Source organism: Xiphophorus couchianus, chromosome 9 (assembly GCF_001444195.1).
Source record: "Xiphophorus couchianus chromosome 9, X_couchianus-1.0, whole genome shotgun sequence".
In the NCBI taxonomy this organism is placed as follows: Eukaryota; Metazoa; Chordata; class Actinopteri; order Cyprinodontiformes; family Poeciliidae; genus Xiphophorus; species Xiphophorus couchianus.
The window spans coordinates 6,133,774-6,149,569 of NC_040236.1; the positions used below are offsets into that span (position 1 = coordinate 6,133,774).

At 39.4% G+C, this 15,796-nt stretch overlaps 1 protein-coding gene across 4 annotated transcripts in view; it reads left to right on the forward strand.

The window, feature by feature from the left end:
- LOC114150581 (carboxyl-terminal PDZ ligand of neuronal nitric oxide synthase protein-like) overlaps positions 1–15,796 on the forward strand; it is a 160,697-nt gene that overhangs the window by 99,429 nt on the left and 45,472 nt on the right. For 2 of the 4 annotated variants that reach the window (XM_028027072.1, XM_028027076.1), the window contains one exon: positions 1,499–1,719. In XM_028027072.1, the coding sequence (XP_027882873.1) occupies positions 1,499–1,719 (221 nt within the window). The remainder of the gene's footprint in view (positions 1–1,498; positions 1,720–15,796) is intronic. The other 2 variants (XM_028027075.1, XM_028027074.1) reach the window with 1 other exon arrangement.

The window sequence follows — 15,796 nt, forward strand, 5'->3', positions numbered from 1 at the left end:
TTTTTTGTCAGTGAGCTTTAAACAAAATAACTATTTCTCCAAATAATACCTAAAATAAGCTTTTCTGTCAATGTAATGAATGTGTTGGTGAACTAGAGGGAAAATTGAGCTGGGAAATTCAGACAACAGCAGGCAATCATGTCAGTAGCAGATAGCACAGAGACACGCAGCAGAGCGCAACACTGATAGCAGGGTTGATGATAAAAGAGTGGGGGCTGGGGTGAAGTAATGGAGAAAAAGAAGAGAGTAGCTAGGAGCAGGTGATCAAGAATGAAATGATTTTGAGGAAAGTCTGTAGCTCCTTGTCAAATTGTTGGAAATTAGGTTTGAGTAGAGGGGGGGACTGAAGAGGTCATTTTAAAAAGGAAGTAGATCAGTGGGAAAGGAGGAGGGTGAAAATAGTAGATGTTATTGCAGCTGGGAGGAAGACATAAAAGTGGATGGGAGGGCTAAACACAAACTCCACTACATGATCAAGTTTAAGCTATTTTAAAAAATAACTTAAACTTTATTTGCCTGGATTATTGAAAAGAAGGAAACTAAGTGAATCAGAAATTTCTGAAAACAATGTTTTTGCTGATAAAGCCACTTCCCACTTCAAATCACCCACTGAAAAATGTCAGTGTGCCATCACCGAGCCACCTAGAAAGGTGTTAGCTGAAGTTAGGATCAGGAACATCAAGCTGGGTTGATATCTATACTCTTGGGATGATATTCATTTTTTGAAATTAAAATAATTTTTAGAAATCATTTATTTCATTACATTTTGATATTTTGTTACTAGAGTTAAATCATTAGTTTTCAGTAACTAATGACACTATAAAATTAGTATCATGGTCATTGAGGTTTTTTGTGTTTGTGTTTTATTGACTCATTTACAATATTTCCACTTCAACCATTGATGGTGAGGGTTGTTTTTATTTTAGGAGTCAGTAGCATAAATGTTTTGAAATAATGGACAGTTTGAGGGAGATCTGCAAATCAAACAGCAAGTAGACTAACAAATATATTAAAGGTTTAAGAAATTATTGTTTTTTATGGTTTTGTAAGATGGAACTTTAAAAGCACAAGGTGCTCATTTTAATTTTGGGGACATCACACCACACTCTCCAATGTATTGATTCAAAGAAGACTGTTGTACCACTGTGGTAAAGTTGCCTAAAACAGAATAACCTTTACAAGTACAAAGTACAATCCAGCCTCAGTCTTTGCAACTAGTCAAGGATCAAAAAATCTGAGTAGTATTCTCAGTTGAAAGGAGACATGAAGAATCTGGATTGTTGTCACTTAATACATTGCTTTGAAGACTTACATTGATGTGGTGGGATAAGTGTACACAGCAGTTTCTAAGATACGCCAAGTCTGGAAAACTTTTGTTAGACTCTTCACTTTCAGTATGTGTTTGTTCCAGTATCAATAATGTTTCTTACTATCATTTATGTGTGTCTACCCATGTGTGCGTGTGTTTACATGCTCATGCCTCCATGTGTGTCTGTAGGCGTGCGTGCTTATCCACCTGTATGTGTGTGTACTTTCCTCGGCCCAGCTCGGGAGCTAACAGGTGCAGAAAAGACTCCAGCGAGCGTCGCGGAGGAAACGGACATTGATGCCGAAGACGTGGTCCAGGTGCCGACGGCCGAGGACTTGAACCTCAACAGAGGAGTGACAGATCTCGATGCCACTGCCAAGACACCTGACTTAACCCAGTCAGAAAATAAGGTAAATCACACCTGCAGATGTTCAATTGGGGATAATGTGCCTCAGGGCAGATGCAATTGCCACAAAGTCACACAGTGTGTTTACATAGGGAATCAGTTCTTTGATAAAAGGAAACTTAAAGTTGTAAAAGTTGTTTTAAATTGATGATTTTAAGCCTGTTTATATGCCACCTATTTGTTTTTGTGCCCTCAAGTCTGTTCACATTGTTCTGTAGTATTTGATGTTTAAAATTTTGACTTCTTTGAGTAACCTTCCATGTTAAGAAATGGTAGCTCACGTATCCTTAGACACCTAGTTTAGGAGTCCTTGAAATGCTTATTCAGTAGAATAGAATAGAATTCAACTTTATTGTCATTGCACTGTCACAAGTACAAGCAACGAGATGTAGTTTGCATCTATCCAGAAGTGCTCTACAAGATATAAATATTTATTTACAGATGTACAAGACTATGTTTGTATGAACTATAAGGGGTTATAGCAAAGAGATATAGATATTGTGTATAAATATAAATATAGATATGGGAGCTATATGCACAGATTATACAGATTATACAGAATATACAGAATGTACAAGAATGTTAGGGAATGGATTATATATAATATAATACAAGATAAATAATGCCAGATAAAATTTACAGATTGTATGTGTGTGTGAAGAAAACAGTCCGTGATGTGTGTGTGTGAGGATGGTCCATGTGTTATTGTTGTATGAGAGGATAGGGGAGTACAGTCCTTATAGTTTATGTTTTATGTCAGGAGGCGTTCAAAAGCGTGACAGCTGTGGGAAAGAAGCTGTTCCGGTGCCTGGTGGTTCTGGTCCATAGGCTTCTGTAATGCCTCCCAGAGGGCAGGAGGGAAAAGAGTGTGTGTGCTGCGCGAGTGAAGTCCTTTGTGATTTTCCCGGCCCTTTTCAAACACCGCTTCCTGTAGATGTCCTTGATGGCAGGGAGCGGTGCCCTGGCGATATACTGGGCAGTTTTCACCACCCTCTGCAGCGCCTGCCGGTCAGAGACAGAGCAGTTCCCGTACCAAGCTGTAATACAGTTGTGAGAATGCTCTCAATGGTGCAGCGGTAGAAGTTCATGAGGATCTCTGAGGACAGGTAGTTCTTCCTAAGGGTCCTCATGAAGAAGAGGCACTAATGCACCTTCTTAATGAGTTTGGAGAAGCTGGTCGTCCAAGTCAGGTCTTCGGAGATGTGGACTCCCAGGAACTTAAAGGTGTCCACACGCTCCACCACTGTCCCCTTAATGTGGATGGGTGGATGTAGGTCAACGTTCCTCCTGAAGTCCACGATAAGCTCCTTGGTCTTCTCGGTGTTCAGCTGCAGGTTGTTTTTGTCGCACCTCTCAGCCAGACGGTCTACCTCCTCCCTGTAAGCGGCCTCATCATTATCTCTGATGAGGCCGATCACCGTGGTGTCGTCTGCAAACTTGATGATGGCATTAGAGCCATGGACAGGTCTGCAGTCGTAGGTGAAGAGGGAGTAGAGGAAGGGACTCATCACACAGCCTTGTGGCACTCCGGTGTTTATGATGATGGTGGATGAGAAGTGGTTGTCCAGCCGGACATGTTGAGGTCGACTGGTCAGGAAGTCGAGCAACCAGTTACACATGAGTGAACTGATGCCGAGGTCTGTGAGTTTGGTAATGAGTTGTGATGGGATGACAGTGTTGAATGCTGAACTAAAATCTAAGAACAGTAGTCTGGCGTAAGTGTTCTTACTGTCCAGATGAGAAAGGACAGAGTGCAGCGCTATAGAGACTGCATCCTCTGTGCTTCTGTTCTGCCTGTATGCAAATTGGTGGGGGTCTAGTGTGGGGGAGAGACAGGATCTGAGGTGTGCTAGGACCAGCCGCTCCAAGCACTTGGTAATGATGGGGGTAAGGGCTACTGGGCGGTAGTCATTGAGTCTGGTTGGGTTGGGATTCTTGGGGATTGGGACGATGGAGGTAGACTTGAAGCAGGTTGGTACCACAGCGCGGCCCAGGAACAGGTTGAAGATGTCTGTCAGCACTCCTGCCAGCTCCCCAGAGTACGTTCTGAGGACATGTCCAGGTATGCCATCAGGACCCGCAGCCTTGTGGGATTTAATCCTGCTCAGAGCCGCTCCTACGTCAGTGGGGAGGAAAGTCAGTGGCTGTTGGTAGCTGCTTTGGTTGCAGTTGTGGTATTCCCTCTCTCAAAACAAGCAAAGAAGTTGTTAAGTTCGTTGAGGAAGGAGACATCAGTAGAAGCGGGGGTGGTATTGGGGTTCTGGTAGGCTGTGAGAATCTGAAGGCCTTGCCACATAGGGGTTGGAGTTAGAAAAATGATCCTCCACCTTCCTTTTGTAGTAGTGTTTGGCCTTCTTGATTCCCCTCTTCAGTTCAGCCCTGGCTGCACTGTAAGTCTGTGCATCCCCTGACCTGAAGGCGATGTTGCAGGCCTTCAGCAGGAGACGGACGTCTCGGTTCATCCAGGGTTTCTGGTTGGGGTTCATGGTAATGCGTTTGTAGGTGGTGACACGTTCTATGGTGGTGGAAATATGGTTCAGTACAGATGATCCAAGTCTGTATGGTGGAAAATAGTCCAGTAACAACAATAAAAGCAGCCTCGGGGTATTTGGTTTGGTGTTTGCTAATAGCCGCATAGAGTTCTTACATGGCTAGCTTGGCATTAGCATCCGGGGGGGTGTACACGGCAGTGAGGATGATCGTGGTGAATTCCCTTGGGAGGTAATAAGGTCTGCATTTGACCATTAAAAACTCCACATTCTGTGAGCAGTGACTCTCGGTAGTAGCAGAGTCTGTGCATCAAGCTTTGTTAATATAAATGCACAAACCTCCGCCTCTGGTCTTGCCGGACTCATCTGCTGTCCTGTCAGCTCGGTGTGTGTGGCGTCCAATTAGCTGGATAGCATTGTCCGGGCAGCTGTTGTTTAGCCATGTTTCGGTGAAAAACATGACATTTGAGTCCATAATCCGTCTGTCACTCGTGATGGATAGTCGTAACTCATCCATTTTATTAGCCAGAGAACGGACATTGGTAAGGAAAATGCTGGGTAAAGGGAGCCGGTGTGGTGTTAGCTTTAGCCTAGCTCGCACCCCTCTACGCTTACCCCGCCTTTGTTTACGTTCTCGTCGCGGCCTGCGTACCCTTCCACCCGGCCGGGAGAAGTGAGCAGCCTCCGGTGTTCTGGAGATCTCTGGGATGAGTCGGAGATCGGCGATCATAGAGTCAAAATTGTAGCTCCAAATGTCCAGAAGTTCATGTCTGCTGTAGCGCAGCAATGCTGTGCAATTCTGAAAAAAAGTCCAGTAATGAATAGATAAAAAGGAAACAGTATTACCAAAAAATACAAAATTATTGACCGAATGCCAACTTATTTGCTTATCATACTAGGCTCTAAGGAGAACTGGTTTTACAATTGATATATAAGATTATCATTAGCTACATTTTACAATAGCCCTAATCACATCCAAATTTTTAGGCAATGCTTGAAAACCAAGAAAATATTCACCACAAATAAACTCAGCAAGTTCTGTAATAAAAAGTGGTTAAAAAGTCCAGCCAGAATTATGCCACAAACCTGTTAATGTCTACACAAAGTATGGGCTTGAGAGAGAACCTTCTATGGGATGTTTAACCAAATATTAGTGCGGGTGTATGTCACAGCTGCAGGCATCAGTTTTAATGAGGCTTTCCAGCCTTACATCACCAAATGCATTGCAAAGATTAGGATGCAGTGGTGTAAAGCATCACTGCACTTGAGAGCATTGAAGGCATGTTTTCCAGAGTGATGAATCATGTCTCACTGCCTGACAATTCTTGATTTAGCTGTTGGCAGGATAACAGGATTTCATGACAGCATTTTGTCAAGTTAAAAGTTTGGTGCAGAGGGGATGTAGCTCAGGAATCTGGCTAAGTCCTGCAATTTCAGAAAGAGCAAACTTGTAAATGTATTGTTCTTAACTCCATGGAAACAGTCAGGGGATGAACACTCCTTGTTGCATTATGAATGCACATGAGAGCAAGGTCCAAAAAAAGATACGAATGACCGATTTTTGGTGTAGAAAAACCTGACTTGCCTAAACAGAGTCCTGAATTCAGCTTGACAGAACATGTCTGGAATAAATTAGAATAGAGAATGTGAGCCAAGCCATTTTGTCCATCCTTGCAAATCCACTTTTAGAAGAAATAATCAACATTTACTATAATGTCGGTCCTAAACATTGGGAGATGCGTTCCCAGAAGAATTGAAGCTATAAATCACCAAAGGGTCGACCAGAATCATAGCAAACCCCATGCATTAACATTTGGATGTAACCCAAGTTCATATGTGAATAAAAATGAAAGAATACTTATGACAATATTGTACATATCTGAAAACCCAGTAGAAAACAACATTTACTCCAACAGGAGAAACCCATAAGTGAGTTTCAAAGAAGACACAGCCCATTACTTCTCAGCAGCACAGCAACCCCACTTTAAGTATTTTGGATGAGCAGTTTTTATGAAATAGGAAAGGAACTTAATCTGCAGATTCCTACATTGATTGGTGATAAGACGATATGTGCCTGTAATAAACCACAGTTTAATCCAGTTAAAGCCATGTCTGTGTTTGTGTGTGGCACGTCTGCAGAAATAGCTCAGTGTGTTGGCATCTAAGCCAAGAAAAGTAATCCAGTGTGTGTGTTTGTGTTTGTGTGGCCACGTGGTGTAAGAGATTTGATACAGCTCCGTCAGACTGTCTGCTCTCAGACCTTTGGGAGCTCTTCACAAGCACTTATTTAAAACTAGGAAATGTGTTGTGCACTGTCGGGTGGTTTATAAACACAACTGTGTGGTTCAGTTGGCAAAGCAGCATAGTAACTTTTGTTTACTTGGTTTGTTTGCTACTGTAGTTTAGTAGTAGGGATTTGTGTTTTTGATCAAGGTGGGAGTGGGAGAACAGCAATGTGTGATGAATATATTATGCTACTCTATGCCTTGAGAATTTTGCATCAATTCACTTTAGAGAGGACTGCCTGTGCTTCATTTGTTTTCCTGACTTTAGCTGGAAAAAATATACATTTGGAAAATTGGTGTTTGTGTCGTTGCAGGTTTTTATAGCTCTTGATTAAAAAATTTTATTTGAACTATAAATCATCAAAATATATTGACAAAAATACAAATAAGAAAAAGTGGTTTTGCAGGCTGAGCATGTTAATTTCATGACCTAATTCAGGGGTGTCAACACCAGTCCTCAACGGCCCATGTCCTGCAACATTTAGATGAGCCTCCGCTGCACCACACCTGAATAGAATAATTAAGTAATTAGCAAGGCTCTGGAGAACTGATCTACACAAGGAGGAGATGATTAAGTCATTCATTCCAGTGATTTGTACCTGTGGCACATCTAAAAACTGCAGGACACCGGCCCTTGAGGACTGGAGTTTGACACTTGTGACCTAATTGATCTATGTGCAGATGATCACCTTTCAGCTATACCAGATAACCAGGACTAAAATTTAAATGGTTTAAATAAAAATATTAGAATTAACAAGTCAAAGCTCATACCTAAACCCAGTTGAGAATCGCTGGCAACACTTGAAAATTGGGGTTTTCAGAACTTTTCACGCACAGTGACTGTATTTAAGGTCATTTGCAAATAAGTGGCAAAACTGTCAGCCTCCAGATGTGCTGAGCTGGTTGAGACTTACCCCAGATTTGCTGCTGTAATTGTAGTGAAGGCTTTTTCTATAAAGCATTGACTGATATTGGTAACTGACGTTTTGATATTTATTGTTTTCATTGCTTTTATGTTTCTTCTGTACTGTACTTTGGTTGGCCATGCAATGTTCTTAAAGTGCTATATACTTAAAGTATGATAATGTATTGATTCAGGGGAGCTGTTAAGTTTTAAGTCAGGTTATTTTTATTCCAATTCATGCTTTGTACTACTTGGCACGGCAAGTAGTCCATTAATATTCTGTGAGGAATAACAGAAGAAAATGTAAATAAACGTTTCAAGCGATATGAATACTTTTATGTACTACTGTACATGCTTTGTTCTAAAGGAAAGAGTTTCCGAAGAAAAAAATCAGAACCTATTTTGAATCCCAACTCACTCTCAACACGAGTCTCTTCAGCTGTTTGTCAACCTCTGATAATAACTCTACTGTTATGAGACTTTTTCCTTATAGCTCTTGATTAAAAGCAATGTGCCGTTAAATCTCTAAAATGAGCCCTCTGCACTGACCTCCACTCTCAGGTCACCACTGGAGTCGTGTCTGTATGTGATGCTTTGTCTTGTTGCTGTACATTCACCATATGTAGGGTTTCAGACTTTTTTTCTTTAATACATTGTCACCTTGACAGATTAAATAGAAATAAGCCAGGGCAAGTGGAGAAATGTATCTGTGAATAAGATGTGTGTGCTTGCACGTATGCTGTTCCTTTGCATTAGCAGCCATTTGTATGCATTTTCAGCTGTGAGGAGAGGGATTCGATTCACTGCAGGGGCTCTGTTGAAGCTCATGAAAGGGAAAGCAGCCTGCGAGTGTTAAAGTTCATTCTCTTCCTGTCAGCTCCCATTAGACTGACAAATCCCTCAGCGGCCCACGTTCAAATAGTCCCAGGGGACTTAGAGAGCGCACATCAATCCTACCTTTCACGTCCTGTCCATAGATTGAGTCAAGGTGTTTTTATTTTTCCGATGTGATCACCTTTGGGATCAGGAACAGTATTACTTCAAGACAAATTGGAATGCCAAAAGTCAAAGATTAGAGATAAGTATAGTTTACACATTACAACAGCCTCCACCTTTTATTCTGGCAAGAGGCACATGCTTATTGATTTTTTTAATAAGTGAGACACTCACTAAGTGTGCACCACAAAAAGCACCATATTACACAAAATGTTAACCTATTTTTGAAGCAGAATTTATTTTTTAATCCCTGACATGTTACCAACAAAATAAAACAACATAATCGTTTCTGGTCAAATCCCACATTGCCACTAATCTCTATGACCGTGCCGTATCTCTCCACCTGACAATTTAAAACCCAGCTACTGAATGTCCACATTGTGGGGGGATTAAGGTAAGTAGGTCAAATATTAATGTTATTCTCACTTCAAAAACATACCTGGAGTATTTCTTTGATTTTTCCATGTATGCTTGAGAAATCTGCTAATCTCCTGTGGCAGCCATTCAGCTGTGCAAAATGCTCAGTAAGTTTCAGAGCTTCCGCCTCACAGGCCACCCCTCCACCTGCGTCTCCCCCATTTAACTCCTTCAGAGTAGCTGGAAGCAATTAGCATTCTCCTGGTGGAGTTGTGCATCTGTTGAGCTCAGTATATGAGCTACTTCTCAGTGCAACACTGGTAAAAACATTGTTAAAGGGTTAATAGATGAGCAATGATTTTGTGAAGGTTCCAAGAGCAGGACTTTTTTTTTTTACAGAGGCCCAATTTCAAGGCATAGATTAGGAAGTCAAATTTCTTGTAAGTCACATTTGACATAACAACTGAAGGTAACATTGTTACTTGATTGTACTATAAAAGGATTTTATGTGGCTGGAAAATGCATAAAACTCCCCCTTTAAATTGAAAATCACTCACAATTGATATGCATTTGGTCTATCAAGAGAGTGTTCTGCTTTTAAGGTGAATACTGTTACCTCTGCCATGGTGTCTTACAAATAAGGGCCAAGTGGTCACTCAGGATCTTAGGATACCTTTAGGGCAGGAGTCTCAAACTCCAGTCCTCAAGGGCCGCTGTCCTGCAGTTTTTAGATGTGCCACAGGTACAAAACACTGGAATGAAATGGCTTAATTACCTCCTCCTTGTGTAGATCAGTTCTCCAGAGTCTTGCTAATGACCTAATTATTCTATTCAGGTGTGGTGCAGTAGAGGCACATCTAAAAGTTGCAGGACTGCGGCCCTCGAGGATTGGAGTTTGAGACCCCTGCTTTAGGGAATAGCAATGGATCTTGAGTGAAAATGGTCGTTTGCCTTCAGTGTGACTCAGAAAACAGAAGGCAAGTGTTCTTGCATTTAAAGTGAGATTGTACAACAAAAGCCTTTGCAAGGTTTTGCCTCTGGCCCATTTTAAGCTTCTGTCAGGCAGGTGTAAGCTCTCTGATCTATGAGTGTAGTGCTACAGGCTGGCAGCCCCCGACTCACAGCACCCTTTCCTCGTCTTTTCCTCCCATCCCATCATTAGTGTGCCTTGATGGATTTAGACCTACCATCAGCAAGAGTAATGAACAAGCTTTCCCCTGCAAAGGCTCGTAAACCTCTGTCAACATTTGATTTGACCGGTTTTAATACTTGTTGGGAAGTCAGAGGTTTTAGGTGATAGTACAGATAGTACAGATTAATGTAACCACTTTAAATTAATGCAGTCATCTTGGTGCTGTGGTGTACATTGCTGAAAAATGCAACTTTGCAGGCTTTGGCATCTTTTTAAATACACAGGGGCCAGGTACTATGGCCTGGGGCACACCCAGGTTACACTGTAAAGATTATGCTTAAGGGGAGGTTTGGAAATATCTCAATGTCCCTGTAAATGGCTGGAGAAGTTGGCTGAGAAAATAGAGATGTGAAATTCTCAGGTTGCATGGATTGAACAGGCACTTGAGATATGAATGAAAAAAAGCATTTCCCTTGTTTATTTACAAATATTCAGAACCTGCATTTTTGGCACTGAGGAGACAGATTGTGCTTGTTTTAGCTTTGAAATACATTTTATAAAAAAGCCATATCCAAAGTCTTATAACGGCATGTTATTAAAGCTATGGCATGTTATGTTTTCTGCGTCTATGTAAATTAGAACAGACACATTTATAACTCCATGCAAATGTACAGTTCAGTAATAGATTTAGTAATCTACTACTGGTCTGATTAATGATCGGCCAGCAATGACAACTGAGAAGGAAACTACACACTTCTGTTGGCATTAGTGAGGCTAACAACTTTTATGTCTTAGCTGGTCACCCACTGAATTAGATAAGTACGTTTTCTTTAAAGAAACATTCCTGTTGACATATAATAACATTGTGTCAACCACGCAATGTGAGGTTATATGCAGCTTACAATTATCTGTAAGCAACATGCATTAAATCAGGGGTGTCCAAGTCAACATCTTGACATTTACTATCCTGCAATTTTTAGATAAATCCCTACTTCTACACACCTAACTCTAACTTTACTATGTCTCGGCAGAACTAAAAGATGCTTATATGCCATTTGATTCAGATGTGTTGGAGAAGGGATGCATCTAAAAGTTGCAGGATTGTCGGACTGGACTAAAGCCCCATGCATTATGCAGAATGTATCATAATCCAACATGATATCCAGAAAAAATATTAAACATAACACATACATACATAATATTTTTTAAAGCTAATGACTTGATGTTATGGTGGGTTGCCTTTTACTAACAGACTTGCTGATTTTTAACTTATTATTGCAAGAAACGTCACATTACAGGTGGAAAAAGTTTATAAATTGTCATGGTCAAAAGAAAAAATTTCAGTCCCAGAAATCCATGATGTGCTAACAATGATGTGCAAACCATTGTTTGCATTTCTGTTTGACGGACAGAAGTGTTTACTGATAGTCTCCCTCAGATTCTTTGCCCTTTTATTTCAGTGCAAAAGCTGCATTTACTCCTCATTCCTAAACTCAGAAAGATGTGTGTCCCCCACAAAAAGACTCTCCCTTCAGTCTTGTCAGACAAAGACTTATCTTTTCAATACTCAAGCAGCTAATAAAAAAGCAGCCCCTCAGCTCCTTAGACTACAAACTCAGTGGGGTTTTATGAAACTGTCTTTTGAGCCTTTTTATTGCAGGCACCAGCACCCTAGGCACCCCTTTTAATTTGTAAACCTTACTTCTAGGTGTGAGTATTTGAATGCGTGAGCATGTTTGTGTTTGCAGACTTGTAAAGGTGTTATAAAACCAAAGCCTGCCCACTCCCAAGGACTCACAAGGTCAGCTGACAAATACTCATCTATTGTACAAAGTTTTGTATTCCTCATCCTTGAGGGGTTTGTAGTCCATGAACAGTTTATACAGTACCTTGAAATTTGCTCATATACCAGTTTCATTTCATTCCAGTAAGGCTGACCTGTCTTAGCCTTTCCCTTTATCGATGTTCTTAAGTAAAGTCTTAACAAAAGTGAAAGAATGTTGGCGTGTGAATTTTGAAGTGAAAACCATTAAGATACATGAAGAGTTTTTGTCCTTAACCCTTTATACTTCTGATTTGTAGCCAAAAGTGCAAACTGACACAACATGTGTCTATTGGTTATCATACAAGTATAGAGACACTTTATCACAAACATACCTCATATGCTCACTGAGATTTTAAATTTCATTCAGCCTGGTATGAATTGTTATTATGGCCAAATTTTCTTTATAATTGGCCTTTTTTGTGTTATAGATTTTAGAACAATATTTTATGCAAATGTACTAAATTGCATTCTTAATGTTTTTTCACTATTCTTTAGACAGTTTAAATTTACCCAATAGGCCTCAGAGCACCTTATGCAAATTATAATTTAAATGTAAGTGCCATTTAAAAACTAGTGAGGTGTGTATTAGGCAAAAAGATGTTTCCTGTGCAGCTTTAAGCCTTGAGACTCTGCATTTCAGAAAATGACCACCTGATGCTGGTCTTCAGATTGAAATTGGAAATGAAATGAAAAACCTTTTCTGAAAACTATCACTGCCCTCTGAGCTGCTTTTTTTCATCAGCAGGAGATCATTCGTGGCGGTCACCTGGAGAGAGGAAAGTTAGGCTTTGACAAACCAGCAAACCTAAAAGGAGAATTGATATATTTGTATTTGGATTCAGCTGTAAAGCCTCTCTGAAATTCTATTTTGACTATGTGTAAAATGAAGTGAAGCCTATGCTTTCTGATGGACCAGTCCCTAAAGTTGTCTTTTATAGTTCTTATCAAATACAGTTTCCAGATGACTGTCAAGTCACTTAAATGAGTTTCTGCAAACATTAGATAGGCATCTCCAAACACATTCAGTTTTAGATGTTGCCATATGTGGAATTATTTAACGTGGAGGGTCAAGAGCCAATGTAATTTTCTGTTCCAGGGTAACACTTTCATCACAGAGATTATAGCGCCATCACAAACCACAGTGGGAGAAAGAACCCTGACAATGTTATTTGAGCTTGATGCACAACTTAAAGTTTACATTTAAAGTTCAAATTTGTGGTGAATTTTAAGTAAAGAGAAGGGAAAAAAGCAACTTCATGCATTTCAGCTAGAATGTTGAACCTAAACTCCTAATTTGATTGAACAATTTATCTATTTAGGTTCTGAGGTAAGACACAATTTTTCTTTCAGATATTTTAGTTTTTCAGGTGTTCATATTATAATGCACTCTAACAATGATTTAAAGGACTTTTGGAAGAGAAACAGGCCTGCAGAATCTTACATCCTTCACCATAGGTAACACCTGCATTATTGGTCTGACTCCAGATTTGGGAAAAAAAATTATATTTAATATTAACTATTTGCTGACTAATGAAAACCAACATAGATCTACCTTTATTAGACTTATAGTCTTGACTTTAATAAGGTATGGTATTTAACAGCACATTAGCAGATGTAATATGACTGTTTAATAGAATAAAAAAGTATGCAGTACTTTAAATACAGAGCTCGATATACAAACAAGAAGAAAAAATGAAGTGGAAACACAATGAGGGAATCAAAGTTAAATCAACCCTCAATAAGGAACATTTTAAATGTTTTATTTGTATTTCTATTCTATGTTTTATTTTATTATTTAGCTGTATCAAAAAATAGTGACTCTGAATTAAATAAATGTACTCTTTAATCCACACAAAAACTAATTTACAAGGTTTGCTTGTCTTGCTGTTTTTGAAAGAATGAGAAATCTGGAACACTTATTTATTCTTGGAAACAAGAAATCTTAGGAAATGTGTCAAATACACATTTTAACTCGAGAAAGATCTTCAGTTTTGCGTTCCAATGCATTAACTTTAATGGTTAATGGTGTGTTATAAAGTTACTGAAGGCAATATAGAATGAAACTGCATGCTGTTTCTTAAGAGCCCTTGATAAAGTTGTAAATCTGTACCCAAGGCTGTCTTTGGTGAGAAAACCCAGAACCTGACAAGTTTCTCTTCTAGCCTGTGTGTTTCCGAGTGTGCGTGGGAAGAAGCAGGCTGTTTGACTGTCAGGGAGCAGCTAGTGTAATCGCGGCTGTGGGAGGAGGAATAACAACTTCCTTTAGGCCTCATCATCTATCTTTATTTACCTTTCCTTCTAACTCCTTTCTTATATAAGCAATCTAATAAAATGAATAAAGATTCATGTGACCTGCAAATAGTGAGTCTCAGTATATATGTACTGCATGTCTGGGAATTGTATGCTAGTAGCAGAATGGAAGACATATTATGAAGAATTTTGGTGGTGTTCAGACTTTATTTAAATTCAATGCTCTGTTTGAAATTTGACTTGCATCTCTTCCCTGATTAGCTTTTACCTGGTAAACAACATTAGGAAATGCTCCAGAGGAATTTCATTGTTGATTCTCATTTCATACAGCAAATATAAAACACAGAGGGAAAAGCTGTTCTGTACACACAACTTCTCACTTCCTGCTTTTGGGTGTGCATCACTGCTTGTCTTCTTTTTACTTGTTGTTTTTTTTTTTTCCTCCCATGATCAAAGAAAACATTTAAATCATTGCTTCCAATAAACATTTTTTATGCACCACTAGCTTGATGCAGTTTCTGGAATAATTGCTATGTACTTTAGGAAGTTATAGCAGTTGGCTCAAGAAAGTTTGATAATTACATGTAAGGCAAAATATTTCAACTAGGGTTAATCAGTTTGGGGGAAAAGTTGGAGATTTTCTATATTATAGTAGAATCCAGATTCACAATGATTGGTTATAAAATAACATAGTAGTTTGTTCAGAGAAGTAGACAATTTGACTGGTTAAATGTAGTAGATATCTGTATTGTGAATGAAACCAGAAGTGTATTGTCACACATGGAGTTCCCCATTAGATTTCTGTTGTTTACATTGTGATTGTTTGCTAACAAGAAGGGAAACAACTGGAATCCAATATTTTATTTAATTTCCTCTAAGTCCAGTGAAGGTGTTTATTTTCCATCTGTTTCCTGTACTACTTTCACTGACTGCGTGTTTATGTCTGTGTTTCTTCCTCTTACTCCTTAAAATGGCATTTGTTTCTGTGTCCTTAATGCTTAAAAGCCAAACATGTCATATTTTAGTTCTGTTATTGAGCTGACTCATGTGACTCACATTTCCACTTATTAAATCTCAGTTTATCTTATACCACTGTCAACTTCAAAATCACAGCTGTAATCCTGCTGAGCATCCTTTATTTCACAGTCAAGATGTGGCTCAGGATTCTCACAGTAACTCAGAGGAAAGAAAAAAGGTTTTAAAGACTTAGTTTAAAACAAATGTTTTATTTGATGCAAGGAAAGATCCATAGCCGTTATTCGCACATATACACTGATCTGTAAGAATATTTAAATCTCTGACAGGGGATTTTGACAACATAATCCAGCTACACTGCTGTGTTCTTTTGGGAAACCTCAAGATCTGATGTAATGAATAAGTTCACAAGAACTCGATTAAAAAGATTTGCAAAGACTTAGAAGAAACTTTTTTACGTTTTAAAAGTTAAATGAAAAAATCCTAATTATTATTTCAGATCATACTTATTTGTATGGAAAAAGGTGATTGCTGTGGACTATGGTGTTTTGCCCATCCAGCTCCTGGGTAATGAAAATATTCTTTTGGTCTAGTGCAAAACCTGCACAGCTTGGTTATTTGAGAATATTATTCTAGATTGGCCATTCTGGCCTTGCTCTACTGTACAGATACATACAAAAGGATCCCACTGAGCAGCTGCAACAAACAAATCAATATGTACCGTGCCACCCCTAGGCACTTTACACATAGGTCAGAAATGATATGGACCACACTCACCAGTGGAATAAGAGTTTCAGCTGAAAAGAGGTCTGCTCACTTGCAAACAGTACGCAGGCTTGGCTGTGTTAGGCTCTGCAAGACATTTTAG